At 43.3% G+C, this 15,328-nt stretch overlaps 1 protein-coding gene across 2 annotated transcripts in view; it reads left to right on the top strand.

Moving 5' to 3' along the window:
- HEXA (hexosaminidase subunit alpha) overlaps positions 1-15,328 on the top strand; it is a 48,537-nt gene that overhangs the window by 27,024 nt on the left and 6,185 nt on the right. The window contains exon 14 of one of the 2 annotated variants that reach the window (XM_002753308.7): positions 1,107-1,375. The exons of the other annotated variant lie outside the window; for it this stretch is intronic. Coding sequence (XP_002753354.4) covers positions 1,107-1,170 — 64 coding nt within the window. The 3' untranslated portion in view covers positions 1,171-1,375. Of the gene's footprint in view, positions 1-1,106; positions 1,376-15,328 lie in introns of those variants that run through there. 2 annotated transcript variants of the gene reach the window in all.

Raw genomic sequence — 15,328 nt, 5'->3', positions numbered from 1 at the left:
ATAACAACTATTTACATAGGATTTATATTATATTAGGTATAAGTAATCTAAGATTGTATGGGATTCAAGTAGATGGGAAATGGTACATTGGTTATATGCGAACACTGTGTCATTTTTACATAAAGGACTTGAGCATCCTTCGATTTTAGTATCCATGGGGTTCCTGAAACAAATCCCCTGCCGATCCTGAGGGACAGCTGTATTTTGTGGTAAACACTGCTGAGCTTGTTACACATCTCGTCCCATTTAGTCTTCACTGCAACCTTATAAGATAGATGCATTTTTATCCCCATTTTAGAGATAGACAGCTGAAGCCCAGAGAAGGTCAGTACCTTAATCAAAGTCACTAAAAGGCAGGATTTGAACCAGGCTGACTTACAGGATCTCATGACACCTTTGCCTGTGTAAGAGAGTCATTTCCCTGATTCCTTCATTGGCTAGGTCTTGAGAACCTGGGGGACACAGCCTAGTGCAGAGCAGTGCTGGGCTGAGAGTCAAGCATGGTGGTGTCTAAGCCTCAACTATGTCATTCACTGGGTAACTTCCGGCTGGTTCTCTAAGCATGTTGCTTACGTGGATAATAAGGGAAGCATGCCGAGAGGTCCCCTAAGGAGATCGGTCAGGTTATAGTCTGAGACCCAAGGACAGGATTTCATGTCCATATTCATGGACAGGACAGCACCTAAGTCCCCCAATGCCACCACATTTACGGCGTTTTAGAGTCAGCAACAATGCGCTAAGTAGGCCAAGCGCATTGGCTACCTTTCAGGCATCCACCTATTTTCTAAAGGGATTGAGTTATTCGGGGTCAGGGTACAGAGATAGGCAGGATAGGAATAGAGAGGTGTTCCCAATGTTCCTGGATCTCCAAGATCTGTATCAAAATCACCTGAGGCACCTGCTCAGCTTGCAGATTCTTGCCAATACTTTACCCTACTCTGAGAATCTCTGGAATTGGGATTCCTAGGTACATTTGGTGTATGGTGACAGTTTGAGAGTCACCGAAATGGGGAAGGAGAGACAAGTGGTATAGAAAGTGTTGCTGGGGCCTAAGACTGACCCCTTCTGAGGGGCTCATCTTGCCATTTCTTCATGTCCTCTTGCAGGCGAGGTGTCCAGGCCCAGCCCCTCAATGTAGGCTACTGTGAGCAGGAGTTTGAACAGACCTGAGCCCCAGGCACCAAGAAGGGTACTGGCTCTAGGAGACTGGTAGTGGAGCCAGGCTTCCACTGCATCCTGACGGGGGGACAGCGCCCCTTGCCTGCATGCTCCTGTACTTGGAGAGAAAGGGGCCGGAGCTGATGCTAGCATCCAATAAAGAGTAATGTGGCATTTTTCTGTAATAAACATGGATTACCTGTATTAAAAAAAAAAAGTGTGAGTGGCCTTAGGGTAAGGGCACAGCCAAGCTGGAGTCAGTATCCGCCCCTGAGATCTTATAAGTTGAGGGCTGGAAATGAAATCTGTAGAGCCTCTGCTGCTCTGCCTAGGCTGTAAGCTTTGTTACTCCTCTCCCACTCCTGAACGTATTCCAGACACCTGCCCTCATCCTCAGCCTGCTCACTTCACTTCTGCATTACATCTCCAAGGCCTTGGTATGTAGGAGAAGCTGTAGGGGCTTGGAGGCGTTCTGGACAGTGGAGAGGGCTCCAGACCCAACCTGGTCACAGAATAGCCTCTCCCCCATGCATACTCATCCACCTCCATCCCCTAGAGCTGTTCTCCTTTGGGTTTCTTGCTGCTTCAATTTCATACAACCATTATTTAAATATTATTAAACATATTGTTCTCTAGGCACTGGGGTAGTGGGGTTTTTTGTTATGTTTTTGTTTTTAAGACAGAGTCTCACTGTGTCGCCCAGGCTGACAGTGCAGTAATGCAATCTTGGCTCACTGCAACGTCTGCCTCCCAGCTTCAAGCAATTCTTGTGCCTCAGCCTCCTGAGTAGCTGGAATTACAGGCGTGCATCACCACGTTCAGCTCATTTATGTATTTTTAGTTGAGATGGGATTTCACCATGTTGGCCAGGCTGATCTTGAACTCCTGACCTCAGGTGATCCGCTCGCCTTGACCTCCCAAAGTGCTGGGACTAGGGGCATGAGCCACCACACTGGCCTGTGGTAGTGTTGAATTTGAAGGTCTCAGAGGCCCTGGTCAATTCCAAAATAACACAGGTGACTTCCATCCCCCTCCTCCCAACCATTCTCAGCCCAAAGTATCTTCGCAGGGAATGGATAGCTGCCCTGAGACCCAAGAGCAAAGCCCCTGGAGGGTGTGGAGATGGGCTGTGGCTCTGGAGAATGATTTTGCAGGTGTGGTTTTCTCTAGAAGGAAATGTCTCATCATGGGCCCAGACCGCCCCCTGGTGGTTTTGTGTGCAGAGGTGACACTGCAGACCAGAGGTGGGGGCAGTAATGGATTGCAGTCATTTTAGATGAGGGTTTCCTTGGCTGTTGTTCTTTGGCTGGGCTCTGGGCTGGGGGCAACAATGGACAGGTTCTAGGCATTTCTTTCAGAAAGCTTCCAGTGTAGTAGATACAGAAACTTGGGGAAGGCAGGGCTGAGAAGGATCTGAGTAAAACTTGGTCCTTCAACACTGTCCTACAGCCCCGGGGCCATGTTCCTTTGGGGTCCTTGTGGGAGGTAGACCAGCCCAGCCTTGTGCTGTTCTTGTAAGGACAGGGTGGCCATTTTCTGCTAGCAGAATTCTCTCGGAATTTTCACACAGCCCAGCCTAGCCAAGTCCAGGGCTATGGCCAAGATATACATAAGTTAAGGCCCCAGCACTGGCACCTACCACAGGAGCCCCCCTACCTCTGTTACCCGGAAGCTTGTAGGAAGGGTGGTCCCCAGAAAAGGACCCAGCAGAAATGCAACCCTGCTTCCGTCCTGGTCATAACTTTCATGTTACTATTGCTTGGGTTAATGTTATAAAAACAGCAGATACTGAGTTGTAAGTCTCAAGTGGATGAAAGCAGAGATCATGAAACACTTGAGTTAAAGAAGTAAGATCCTGTCATTTTTCTAATCATGTTATAAACATTTTCTTTAATGTTTTTACCGCTTTCTTTATTATTTTTACTACTAAATTAACATGGCCTGGTCACAAACTTCATTGGTAGGATGTGCTGTTCCTCACCCTCCACTGTGTCTCCTTTGGTCCATTGATCACGAGAGCATTTACCTGATAGTTGTTAGACCTCAAATGCCAACGGGTCAGAGGCAGTGGCCTGCAGTTTCCTCCCAGTCTGCTCCAGTGCACAGAATCGCCGTTTCCCTAACTGACCTCCTTTCACCTGGGCTGTAAATTGAGAGTCCCACCCAGATCAGGACACAGGCTGTCTTGTGTTCTGTGCACCACCAGGGGGCAGGGGAGTTCTCAGACTGATTTCCTGGCTCCAGTCGCTGTCCCCCACCCACTACCACCCCTTCCCGTTCCAGGAGTCTGCTAAGGAGGCAAAGCAGGCCTAATGGGTATAAAAGCAAAGGAGTAAATGGAGACTGGGAGAATCTTCAACCTCCCCTGTCCTTGGTAGGTGCTGAGGCTGCATGTTAGGTACCGTCCCTTCTAGGAATCTAGTAAAGCTATGTTGCTGGTGTTCCAGGCGTGTCTCAATGGATTATTGTAGGAATAGAATGTCAGGCTGTGAGAGCACAGGTGCCACCACAGCATAGTGATGGAGAGCCATTGCCCCTAGACTTCTGGGACAGCGAGACCGTGAGGAAAGCTGAAATGATAGTGGGAAAGGGTGAAATAAAGGATATAGGATGAATTTATTTAGTATTAATCTAGATACACATGCCTTATGGCAGCATACCCAGCAATGCAAAATCTAGATTTGTATAGTTTTTATCAATATCTTTTGTAAGCTTAATGAATACAGGTCATGACAAGTATGTGTCTCTTTTTTTTCATGAAGAGAAAAAATAAGTAGGAATTGGGTGCTTTGTTTATCAAAATTATTCTGTATTTCTTTTATAAATAAATAAAGTTTGAAATAAACTCTAAGAGGTTGAATATTGGTATCTTTTCCAGCTCGGCCATCATTATTTTAAAAAATCCTCTTTGAAGCAATCGCACGCACGTGTGTGTGTGTGTGTGTGTGTGAGAGAGAGAGAGAGAGAGAAAGAGACTGTGTTTTTCAGTGAGATTTTTAAAAATTGAAATGTCCCAGGTACCATGGCTCATGCCTCTAATCCCAGCACTTTGGGAGGCCAATGTGGGAGGATTGCTTGAGCCCAGGGGTTAAAGATCATCCTGGGCAACATGGTGAGACCTCATTTCTGCTACAAATTAGAAAGATTAGTTGAGAATGGTGGTATATGCTTGTAGTCCCAGCTACTCAGGAGACTGAGAAAAGAAGGATCACTTCTTAGAAAGATTGAGGCTGCAGTGAGTCCTGATTGCACCACTGCACACCAGCCTTGGCAACAGGGTGAGACTCTGTTTCAAAAAAAAAAGAAAGAAAAAATTAAAATGTCTGTGAACCTTGCTTTTTTTCACAGTAATTACTGCACTCTAACCACACCAATGTTCAATCTAGAGTACCCCAGTAAATACTTCTATTTTTTAATGATTTCAAGTGTTTCAAACAACAGAAAAGTCTAGAAAATAAAATAGTGAACAGTGTAACCACCCAGCTTTGTTGTATCTTAGTAGTCATATTTGCTTCAGATTCGTTTTTTTTAAAAAGATGAAACATTAAATTATAATGTCCACCTTCCCAATACTATTCGCTTCTCCAAAAACAACTGTTTTCCAGAATTTCTTTTTAATCTCATTTCCTCTGGAGAATCTGATACTTAGCTGTGATTTTTTTCATCATTGTTAATAAATTCTTTATGGCTCACTCTTTATAGCAAATTAGAAAGAGATGTTTTGGAAGCCACTCAAAGGAGGGAGTGTGTGTGGGAAAGGAGGAAGAGCAGCTGGCAGGCAGACACGGGTGGGAAGGGGTGCCATGCTCACTGGTGTGCTGCAGAGTGTGTGAGTGAGAGCGTGTGCCTGGGTGTCTGGATGATCTATTATGAAAGAGCATATTTGAACATAGGAACTCAGAGAAAACTGCTGGTGTTTATCTAGACTCACATGAGTCAGAAATCTGAATGAAGATAGATGTGGCGATCCAGCTAGAACAAAAGTGCTTCATCATTTTTATGCACTTGCTGTGTCAGGCACTATTTTGTCTTGGTTTATCACCCAGGCTGGAGTGCCATGGCGTGATCTCAGCTCACTGCAACCTCCACCTCCTGAGTTCAAGCTATTCTCTTGAACTTCAAGCTATTCTGCCTCAGCTTCCCAAGTACCTGGGACCACAGGCATGTGCCACCATGCCCTGCTAATTTTTGTATTTTTAGTAGAGACAGGGTTTCACCATATTGGCCAGGCTGGTCTCCTGACCTCAGGTGATCTTCCCACCTTGGCCTCCCAAAGTGCTGGATTTACAGGTGTGAACCACTACACCTGGCCTGTCAGGCACTATTATAAGTGCTTCACTGGATGTTAATGTATTTAATTCTCATCCCAACCAATGTGGTGTCAATATTACCCTCATTTTACAGATAAAGAAACAAACATAGGAAGGTTAAGTGACATCTATATGGTTACACAGCTACACTGAATCCTGATTTGCACTGAGGAGCTGCAGGGGATATGACTCCTAGCTCAGCTACCTAACTAGCCCCTACTGCCTTCAGCCACTGTCCTGGGCTGCCCCACGTCAGACATCTTCCTCTTCTTGGACACCAAATACAGATGTACAGATAAAGCTGGCAGCTCAGCTATTTCTGGGCTGGAATCCATTTCTTCTCCTATGTTTAAACAAATAACATTAAAACCTCTCGGTCCTGCTTTTCTTAGTCAAGTTGCCTGAAACAGTTGCAAGTTTGTCTATTTCACCACTTTCCACAGTTGGGCTGTAATCCTCATAAGGGCCACTTCCACTAAGGCCAACAGTAACCTACATGTTGCCAAATCAAGGGACATTTCTCAATAATAAGGAAAAAATTACCACACCTCCCAGGCTCAAGTGCTTCTTCTGCCTCAGCCTCCCAAGTAGCTGGGACTACATGTGCACACCACCACACTCAGCTGATTTTGTTGTATTTTTGTAGAGATGGGGTTTTGCCATGTTGGCCAGGTTGGTCTCGAACTCCTGACCTCAGGAGATCTACCCATCTCAGCTTCCCAAAGTGCTGGGATTACAGGTGTGAGCCACCACATCCGACCCTTTCTTCTTTTATACTTTCTTCTTAGTCATCTCATTTATACTTAGACAATCTTAGTGTACAATCTTACACCTAGATAGTCATAGGGAGGTCGATAGGTAGGTAGTCAGATAGATTAGATAGATAGATAGATAGATAGATAGATAGATGATAGATGTCATAGGGAGGGAGGGAGGGAGGTCGTCAGATAGATTAGATAGATAGATGATAGATAGATAGATGATAGATAGATAGATAGATAGATAGATAGATAGATAGATAGATAGATAGATGATAGATAGATAGATAAGATAGACAGACAGACAGACATGTATGCATATTTCCTCTGGGCTCCAAGCTCAGGTAGCCAACATCTTCATATCATCTGAACGTCCATTACATACTTAAAGCTCATGTCCCAGGCCGAATTCATCTATTCATAGCTCCCAACTCTATTCATCCTGTACAACAATTCTGCTGGCCATTAGAGCCAACGTCTGAAAATCATCTTTAACTCCTTTCTTCCTGTCATAATTGTCACTGGTGTGCTGGAACATACACCATGCCCACTGTGTATTCAATAACTCAGGTTAATTTATTCCTCTCTACACTGCCATCATCTTTGTTTAGGATCCTAATGAATGCACCTGCCTCAAGTCTTCCAGTCATCATGTTAAACTGCAAGTCAGGTTATGTGTTTCCTGCTTTGCCTGCTGTCCAATTCACTTCCTCTTCAAGATGATGTCTCTTGAACAGTCCATGATCATTTTCTGACACTCAACCTATATTAGTTACAAGGAAGCAGCTGAAACTGGATTATGCAAAAAAAGATAAAACATTGTGTCCTGTTACACGTCTCCACATATACATCCAAAATTCTGACTTATGTCAGCCTAAATAAACATCAAAGGAGTACACAATTATATGATCTTAGGGATAAATCTATCAAAAGACATAAGGACTTTGGGGAAAAATTATTAAATTTTGGAAAGACACGAGAAGATAGAGATGCGGAGCGAAAACATGATCATGAATGAGAAAACTCAATATTCTTAAGGATTTTAAATTTATCTGCAAGTTCAGTGTGGTTCCTATTAAAATTCAATTTTATTTTTGGAACTTGAAGCTGATTTTAAAGTAAGTGCAAGAGCACCTAAGAATAATGAAAAAGTCAATTTTTAGGAAGAGAAAAATAGGCTGAGTGCAGTGGCTCACTGCTGTAATCCCAACAGTTTGGAAGGCTGAGGCAGGTGTATCACTTGAGGCCAGGAGTTCGAAACCAACCTGGCCAATGTGGCGAAGCCCTTTCTCTACTAAAAATACAAAAATTAGCTGGGCATGGTGGCACATACCTGTAATCCCAGCTACTCAGGAGACTGAGGCAGGAGAATTGCTTGAACCCAGGAGGCAGAGGTTGCAGTGACCCAAGATCGAGCCACTGCACTCTGGCCTGGGAGACAGAGTGAGACTCCATCTCAAAAATAAAAGTAAAGAAAAGAAACATGCACAAAATGGAATAGAGTCGATATCCAACCAGTATACACTTTCAGTGATCTTATTCAGTCAGACACATCTTCATCTACCCTTATATAAAGTCACAGACTCATGCCTGTAATTCCAGCACTTTGGGAGGCCAAGGCAGTAGGATCACTACAGCCTGAGTTCAGGACTGCAGTGAGCTATGATTGCACCATTGCACTGCAGCCTGGCCAACACAATGACCCTATCTCGTAAAAATTAAAAAATAAGTCATTATAAAAGTACAATTATCACAACAGTTGGTATTGGTGCAGAAATAGACAACCCCATAAAACAGGCTTATTCATATAAAAAGAGGCTTATTCATATACATAAACCTGAAAAATAACCCATAAAAAGAGGCTTATTCATATACAGAAACCTGAAAATATACAGAGGTTATGTAACAAATTGGGAGACTTCGGGTTCTTGTAGGAACATGGTGGAAACCTGGTTTTTCATCTCCCAACTTCTGTAAAAACCATACAGAGAAACAAGGTGAATTTTAAAACCAAAAGGCACAAACTAGTGAAACAAGAAGAACCTAAAGACTGCAAACTACCCGAATTTAATGCTAATAACTGGTTCAGGAAAATTTAGTTTATTTAAGTTTTCTTACATTTATTCAGATATGAGTAAAAATACTGCATATATACATATGAGAAAAAGATTAAAACCATTTCAAAAATTAAGGCTGGCCAGGTGCAGTGGCTCATGCCTGTAATCCCAGCACTTTGGGAAGCCAAGGTGGGTGAATCACCTGAGGTCAGGAGTTTGAGACCAGCCTGGCCAACATGGTGAAACCCTCTCTTTACTAAAAATACAAAAATTAGCCGTGCATGGTGGTACACACCTGTAATCCCAGCTACTCAGGAGGCTGAGGCAGGAGAATCACTTGGATTCAGGAGGCAGAGGTTGCGGTGAGCCGAGATGCACCATTGCATTCCATCCTGGGCAGCAGAGTGAGACTCTGTCTCAAAAAATAAAATAAAAAATAAAAATGATGGCTACTTTCTCGTAATGGCAGACTAGGTAATTTGGAACAATCTTACCCCTGGAGACAATTAGAAAAGTTTAAAGGCATTGGAATGATAAAATACTATGAAACATTGCTTGGGTGAGATACGAGAAAGACTAAAACCCAGAACAGTAAGCCTAGCATTTTGGGCCATGTCTCTCCTGTATGCAATTATCAATTCCAAATAAGGCTGATAAAATGCCCTGAAGCACTTTTGACAACCTCACAGGGTTAGGGATTAAAAGTTGTAGTCCATTCCTTATAATTCCAGGAGGTTGGAAAAAATTAATAATAAAATGAAAAATAAAAGTTTTAATCCAGGGCCCACAAAAAGGACCCTGGAAAACTCTCCACTCTTTGGGTTGAGACCCAAAAAGACTAAACTCTACAAGATAAATTGAAAATAGACCATTTATTGCAGAAACTGCTCAGATTTGAATCATCTCAATCACTAAAATTAGTTTGATTATCTTAAATTGCTAGAGCCCCTAGATGCCTTCCAGAAACAAATGTATATCCATTCCGTAGAAGGAAAATGTACCCCTAGACCTCCAATTATTTCTAAAAATATTTTTCAAACACAATGCCTATCATATAATCAGAAATAACCAGGCACATGAAGAGAATAATAAGGGAGTAATAACAATCAAGAATTTTACAAAATTAATGACAGGCAACAAACCACAGATCCAAGAATCTCAGCACCAAGCAAGATAAATGCCAAGTAATAATCTACATCTATACATTATTATATTCAAACAGCAGAAAACCAAAGACAAAGAAAATCTTGAAAGGAGCCAGAGGAAAAATAACACCTGCCTATAGGGGAACAAGGATAAGGATTATATTGGCCTTCTCTTCAGAAAACATGCAAGCGGCCGGGCGCGGTGGCTCAAGCCTGTAATCCCAGCACTTTGGGAGGCCAAGGTGGGTGGATCACGAGGTCAAGAGATCGAGACCATCCTGGTCAACATGATGAAACCCCGTCTCTACTAAAAATACAAAAAATTAGCTGGGCATGGTGGCGCATGCCTGTAATCCCAGCTACTCGGGAGGCTGAGGCAGGAGAATTGCCTGAACCCAGAAGGCGGAAGTTGTGGTGAGCCGAGATCGCACCATTGCACTCCAACCTGGGTTACAAGAGTGAAACTCCATCTCAAAAAAAAACATGCAAGCAAGAAGAGAGTGGAGTGAAATATGTAAGAAAGAAGAGTGGGGAAAAACTCACCAGCCTAGAATTCTGTTTCTAGCAAAATTATTCATCAGAAGTGAAGAAGAAATAGATTTTCTCAGACAAGACTTGAGAAAATTTACCACTAGTAGATCTGTCTTGCAAGAAAATTAAAGAAGGTCTTTAAGGAGAGAGAAAACGATGTAGGGGCTATATGAAAAAACTTGGCCCTGTACGAAGAAAGGAAGAGCATTTGAGGAGTAAATGAGGATAAAACATTTTGTCTTAATTCGAAGTGATCTAACAAATAGTTTGTTCAAAATAATAATACCAGCAGTGTATTCAGTGATTAACTTACAAATAAGTGAAATACATGACAGCAATGTAACAAAGAATGAGGCTGGGCACTGTGGCTTACACCTGTAATCTCAGCACTTTGGGAGGCTGAGGTGGGCAGATCACAAGGTCAGGAGTTTGAAATCAGCCTGGCCAACATGGTGAAAACCCATCTCTACTAAAAATACAAAAATTAGCTGGGCATAGTGGTGCACACCTGTAATCCCAGCTATTCAGGAGGCTGAGGCAGGAGAATTGCTTGAACCCAGGAGGCAGAGGTTGCAATAAGCTGAGATCTTGCCATTGCACTCCAGCCTGGGTAACAGAGCAAGACTCTGTCTAAAAAAAAAAAAAGAGAGAGAAAAATTGGTAATCTCGGTGCTTTGGGAGAACAAGATGGGAGGATTGCTTGGGATTGTTTGAAGCCAAAAGTTCAAGACCAGACGGGGCAATATAGCAAGACCTGTATTCTCTACAGAAAATAAAAATTAGCCCAGTGAACCTAGCTACTCAGGAGGCTGAGGCAAGAGGATGGGAAGTAAGGCTGCAGGGAGCTAATATTGCACCACTGCACTTTAGCCTGGGTAATGAAGAAAGACAGGGGAGGGGAAGGGAGGGGAGGGGAGGGGGGGAAGAAAAGAATGAAAGAGAGAAGGAAAAAGAAAAGAGGACTTGTATTACTTATAAATGTATATGGTGAAATTTAGGGCAGCAACTAATAAAAAATTTAAAGAGAAGGATTGGGTACAGTGGCTCACACCTGTGATCCCAGCACTTTGGGAATCCAAGGCAGGAGGATCACTTGAATCCAGAGTCTGAGAGCAACCAGAGCAAAATATTGAGACCCCCCCTCTCTACAAAAAATGTTTACAAATTAGCCAGGCATGGTGGTGCAGGCTTGTAGTCCCAGCTACTTAGGAGGACAAGGCGGGAGAATCGCTTGAGACTGGGAGGTCAAGGCTACAGTGAGCCATGATTGTGCCAGTGTACTTCAGCCTGGGGGACAGAGTGAGACCCTGTCCCTTCCCCCCCAAAAAAGTGTAACTACTATATTAAGAGAAAAGAGAAAATGGAATTATATTTAATAATCAGTTAAAACTGGAGAAGACAAAAATGAATGAAAAATAAATAGCAAGGGCAACTTTAGGAATGATCTAAATACATGAATTTTTTAAAAAGGGCCAGGCACAGTGGGTCATGCCTATAATTCCAGTACTTTGGGAGGCCAAGGTGGACAGACTGCTTGAGCCCGGAAGTTCAAGGCTAGCCTGAGCAACATGACAAAACCCCATCTCTACAAAAAATACAAAAAGCTGGGTGTGGTGGCGCGTGCATGTAGTCCCAGCTCCTCCAGAAGCCGAGGCTGAGGCAGGAGGATCACCTGAGCCCAGGAGGTCAAGACTGCAGTGAGTTGTGATTGTGTCACTGAACTACTCAGATAATAATAATAACAATTTAAAAACAAGACCCAACATCTGTTGTCTATAAGAAATAACTTTAAATATAGACACAGATGTGTTAAAAGTAAAGGAACGGAGAAAGATTTATTGTGCTAACACACCAAAAAAAGGCTGGAGGTGTGAGCTCAGCACTTTGGGAGGTTGAGGCAGGAGGATCACTTCAGGCCAGCAGTTTGAGACTACCCTGGACAGTATCATGAGACCCCATCTCTATGTAAGAAAAAAGAAAACTGTATTAGTTTCAGATGGAGTCAACTTTAGAGCAAGGAAAAATATCAAGATAAAGAAGGTCAGATGCAGTGGCTCATGCCTGTAACCCCTGCACTTTGGAGGATCACTTGAGACCAAACTAGGCGACATGGTGAAATGTCATCTCTACAAAAAGTACAAAAGTTAGCCAGGCATGGTGGTATGTGCCTGTGGTCCCAGCTATTCAGAAGGCTGAGGTAAGAGGATAACTTGAGCCTAGGGGTTCAAGGCTGCAGTGAGCCGTGACTGCAACACTGCACTTCAGCCTTGGTGACAGAGCAAGACCCTGTCTCAAAAAAAAGGATAAAGAGAGGGACGTTACATAATGATAATGAGATCAGGTTTTCAAGAAGACATAATCCTTTATGTGTGTGCTCTAGTATCAAAATACATGAGGGGAAAAAAACTGATAGAATTGCAAAAAGAAGTAAACAAATCTGCTATTGTAGTTGGAGTCTTCGACAGCCCTGTATTGGGAATTAACAGATTCAGGAAGAAGATTGGTAGTGACAAGTTGAACAGCAACATGAGTCAGCAGGGTCTATACATTCATTTTGGTTCACATAGAACATTCACCAAGATAGACTATGTTTTGGGACATAAAACACTCCTTAACAAATTTAAAGCGCTTGAAATCATAGCATGTATGCCCCCAAATCACACACACACAAAAATTAACAGAATTGAATAACAAAAATATGCTGGGAAATCCCTATATATTTAAAGGTTAACCAATATACTTTTTTATTTTATTTATTTATTTTGAGATGAAGTCTCACTCGTCGCCCAGGCTGGAGTGCAGTGGCGCGATCTTAGCTCACTGCAACCTCCAACTCCCAGGTTCAAGCCATTCTTCTGCCTCAGCCTCTAGAGTAGCTTATTCGCCTGTACACTTCTGAGTAATACATAGGCCAAAGAAAAAGACTCAAAACCATCCCGGGCAACATAGTGATACCCCAGCTGTAAATAATAAATAAATAATAATAATAAATTAGGTTGGTGTGGCACACACTTACAGTCCCAGCTACTGGGGAGGCTGAGATGGGAGGATCACTTGAGCCTATGCAGTCAAAGCTGCAGTGAGCTATTGTGGTGGTTAATATTGAGTGTCAACTTGATTGGACTGAAGGATCCAAAGTATTGTCCCTCAGTGTGTCTGTGAGGATATTGCCAAAGGAGATTAACAAGTCAGACCCACCCTCAATCCGATGGTCACAATTTAATCAGCTGCCAGTGCAGCCAGAATAAAGCAGGCAGAAGAATGCAGAAGGACAGACTAGCTGAGTTTTCCGTCTTTCTCCTGTGCTGGCTGCTTCCTGCCTTCAAACATTGGACTCCAAGCTTTTGGACTCTTGGAATTACACCAGTGATTTGCCAGGGACTGTAAGGCCTTTGGCCACAGATGGAAGGCTGCATGGTCAGCTTCCCTCTTTCAAGGTTTTGGGATTCAGACTGGCTCCTTGCTCCTCAGCTTGCAGACGACCTATTGTATGACTTCACATTGTGGTCACGTGAGTCGATATTCCTTAATAAACTCCCTCTAACATACACATCTGTCCTAACAGTCCTGTCCCTCTAGAGAACCCTGACTAATACAGCTATGATCGTGCCTCTGCACTCCTGCCTGGGTGACAGAGTGAGACCCCACCTCAAAAAAGAAAAAAGGAAAGAAAAAGACTCAAGAAATTTTGAAAATATTTGAAACTAAACAAAAATGAAAAAATACATCAAAATTTGTGGGATGTAGTAAAAGCAATGCTCAGAGAGAAACCTGTAGCATTGAATGTATATATTCCAAAGGGAGAAAGATAGAAAATCAGTAATCAGCTTTCACCTTTGGAATTTTGACAAAGAAAATTAAATTTGAAATAAGGAGAGAAAATAAGGCTGGGTGCGGTGGCTCACACCTATAATCCCAGCACTTTGGGAGGCCGAGGCGGGTGGATCACGAGGTCAAGATATCGAGACCATCCTAGTCAACAAGGTGAAACCCCGTCTCTACTAAAAATACAAAAATTAGCTGGGCATGGTGGTGCACATCTGTAGTCCCAGCTACTCGGGAGGCTGAAGCAGGAGAATTGCTTGAACCCAGAAGGTGAAGGTTGTGGTGAGCCGAGATCGTGCCATTGCACTCCAGTCTGGATAACAACAGCGAAACTCCATCTCAAAAAAAAAAGGAGAGAAAATAAATTATAAAAATTAGCTACCCTGGCCTCCATAGCAAGACCTCGTCTCTACAAAAAAAATAAAAAAATTTACTCAGGTGTGGTGATATTTGCTTATAACCCTAGCTTCTCAGGAGGCTGAGGCAAGAGGATTACTTGAGCCCAGGAGGTGGAGGCTGCAGTGAACCATGATTGCACCACTGCACTTTAGCCTGGGTGACAAATTTGTGGGCATAGAGTTGTCTGTAATATTCCTTTATTATATTATCTTTTTTTTTTTTTTTTGAGATGGAGTCTTTCACTCTCTTGCCCAGACTGGAGTGCAGTGGCACAATCTCAGCTTACTAGAACCTTTGCCTCCCAGGTTGAGGCAGTTTTCCTGCCTCAGCCTCCTGAGTAGCTGGGATTACACACGAACACTACCACACCATGCTAATTTTTGTATTTTTGGTAGAGAGGGGATTTCCCTCTGTTGGCCAGGCTGGTCTCAAACACCTGACCTAAAGTGATCTGTCTGCTTCAGCCTCCCAAAGTGCTGGAATTAAAGCAGTAAGCCACTACACCAAGCCTTCTTTATTATCTTGTTGATGTTTATGTAATCGATAGTGATGGCCCATCTATATTTTTGTTGTTGTTGTTGTTTTGTTTTGAGATGGGCTCATTCTGTCCAGGCTGGAGTGCAGCGGCAGAATCACAGCTCACTGCAGCTTTGACCCACCCAGACCCAGATGATTCTCTCATTGAAGCCTCCTAAGTAGCTGGTGCTACAGGCATGCACCACCCAGCCCAGACAATTTTTGGATTTTGTAAAGACAGAATTTCCCAATGTTTCCCCGGCTGGTCTTGAGTTCCTGGGCTCAAGTGGTCTACTTGCCTCAGCCTCCGAAAGTGCTGGGATTACAGCAGTGAGCCCCATCCCTAAGTTTTGACATTAATAATTCGCCTATTGGCCAGGCATTGTGGCTCACACCTGTAATCCCAGTACTTTGGGAGGCCAAGACAGGTGGGTCACAGGAGTTCCGAGACCAGCCTGGCCAAGATAGTGAAACCCTGTCTCTACTAAAAATACAAAAATTAGCCTGGCACGGTGGCAGGCACCTGTAATCCCAGCAACTCAGGAGGCTGAGGCAGGAGAATCACTTGAACCCAGGAGGTTGAAGTGAGCCAAGATGACACCACTGCACTCTAGCCTGGGGGACAGAGA

This window comes from Callithrix jacchus, chromosome 8 (assembly GCF_049354715.1).
Source record: "Callithrix jacchus isolate 240 chromosome 8, calJac240_pri, whole genome shotgun sequence".
Classification (NCBI taxonomy): Eukaryota; Metazoa; Chordata; class Mammalia; order Primates; family Cebidae; genus Callithrix; species Callithrix jacchus.
Note: the sequence above shows the minus strand (reverse complement) of the source record. Positions and strands in the feature narration are given on the sequence as shown.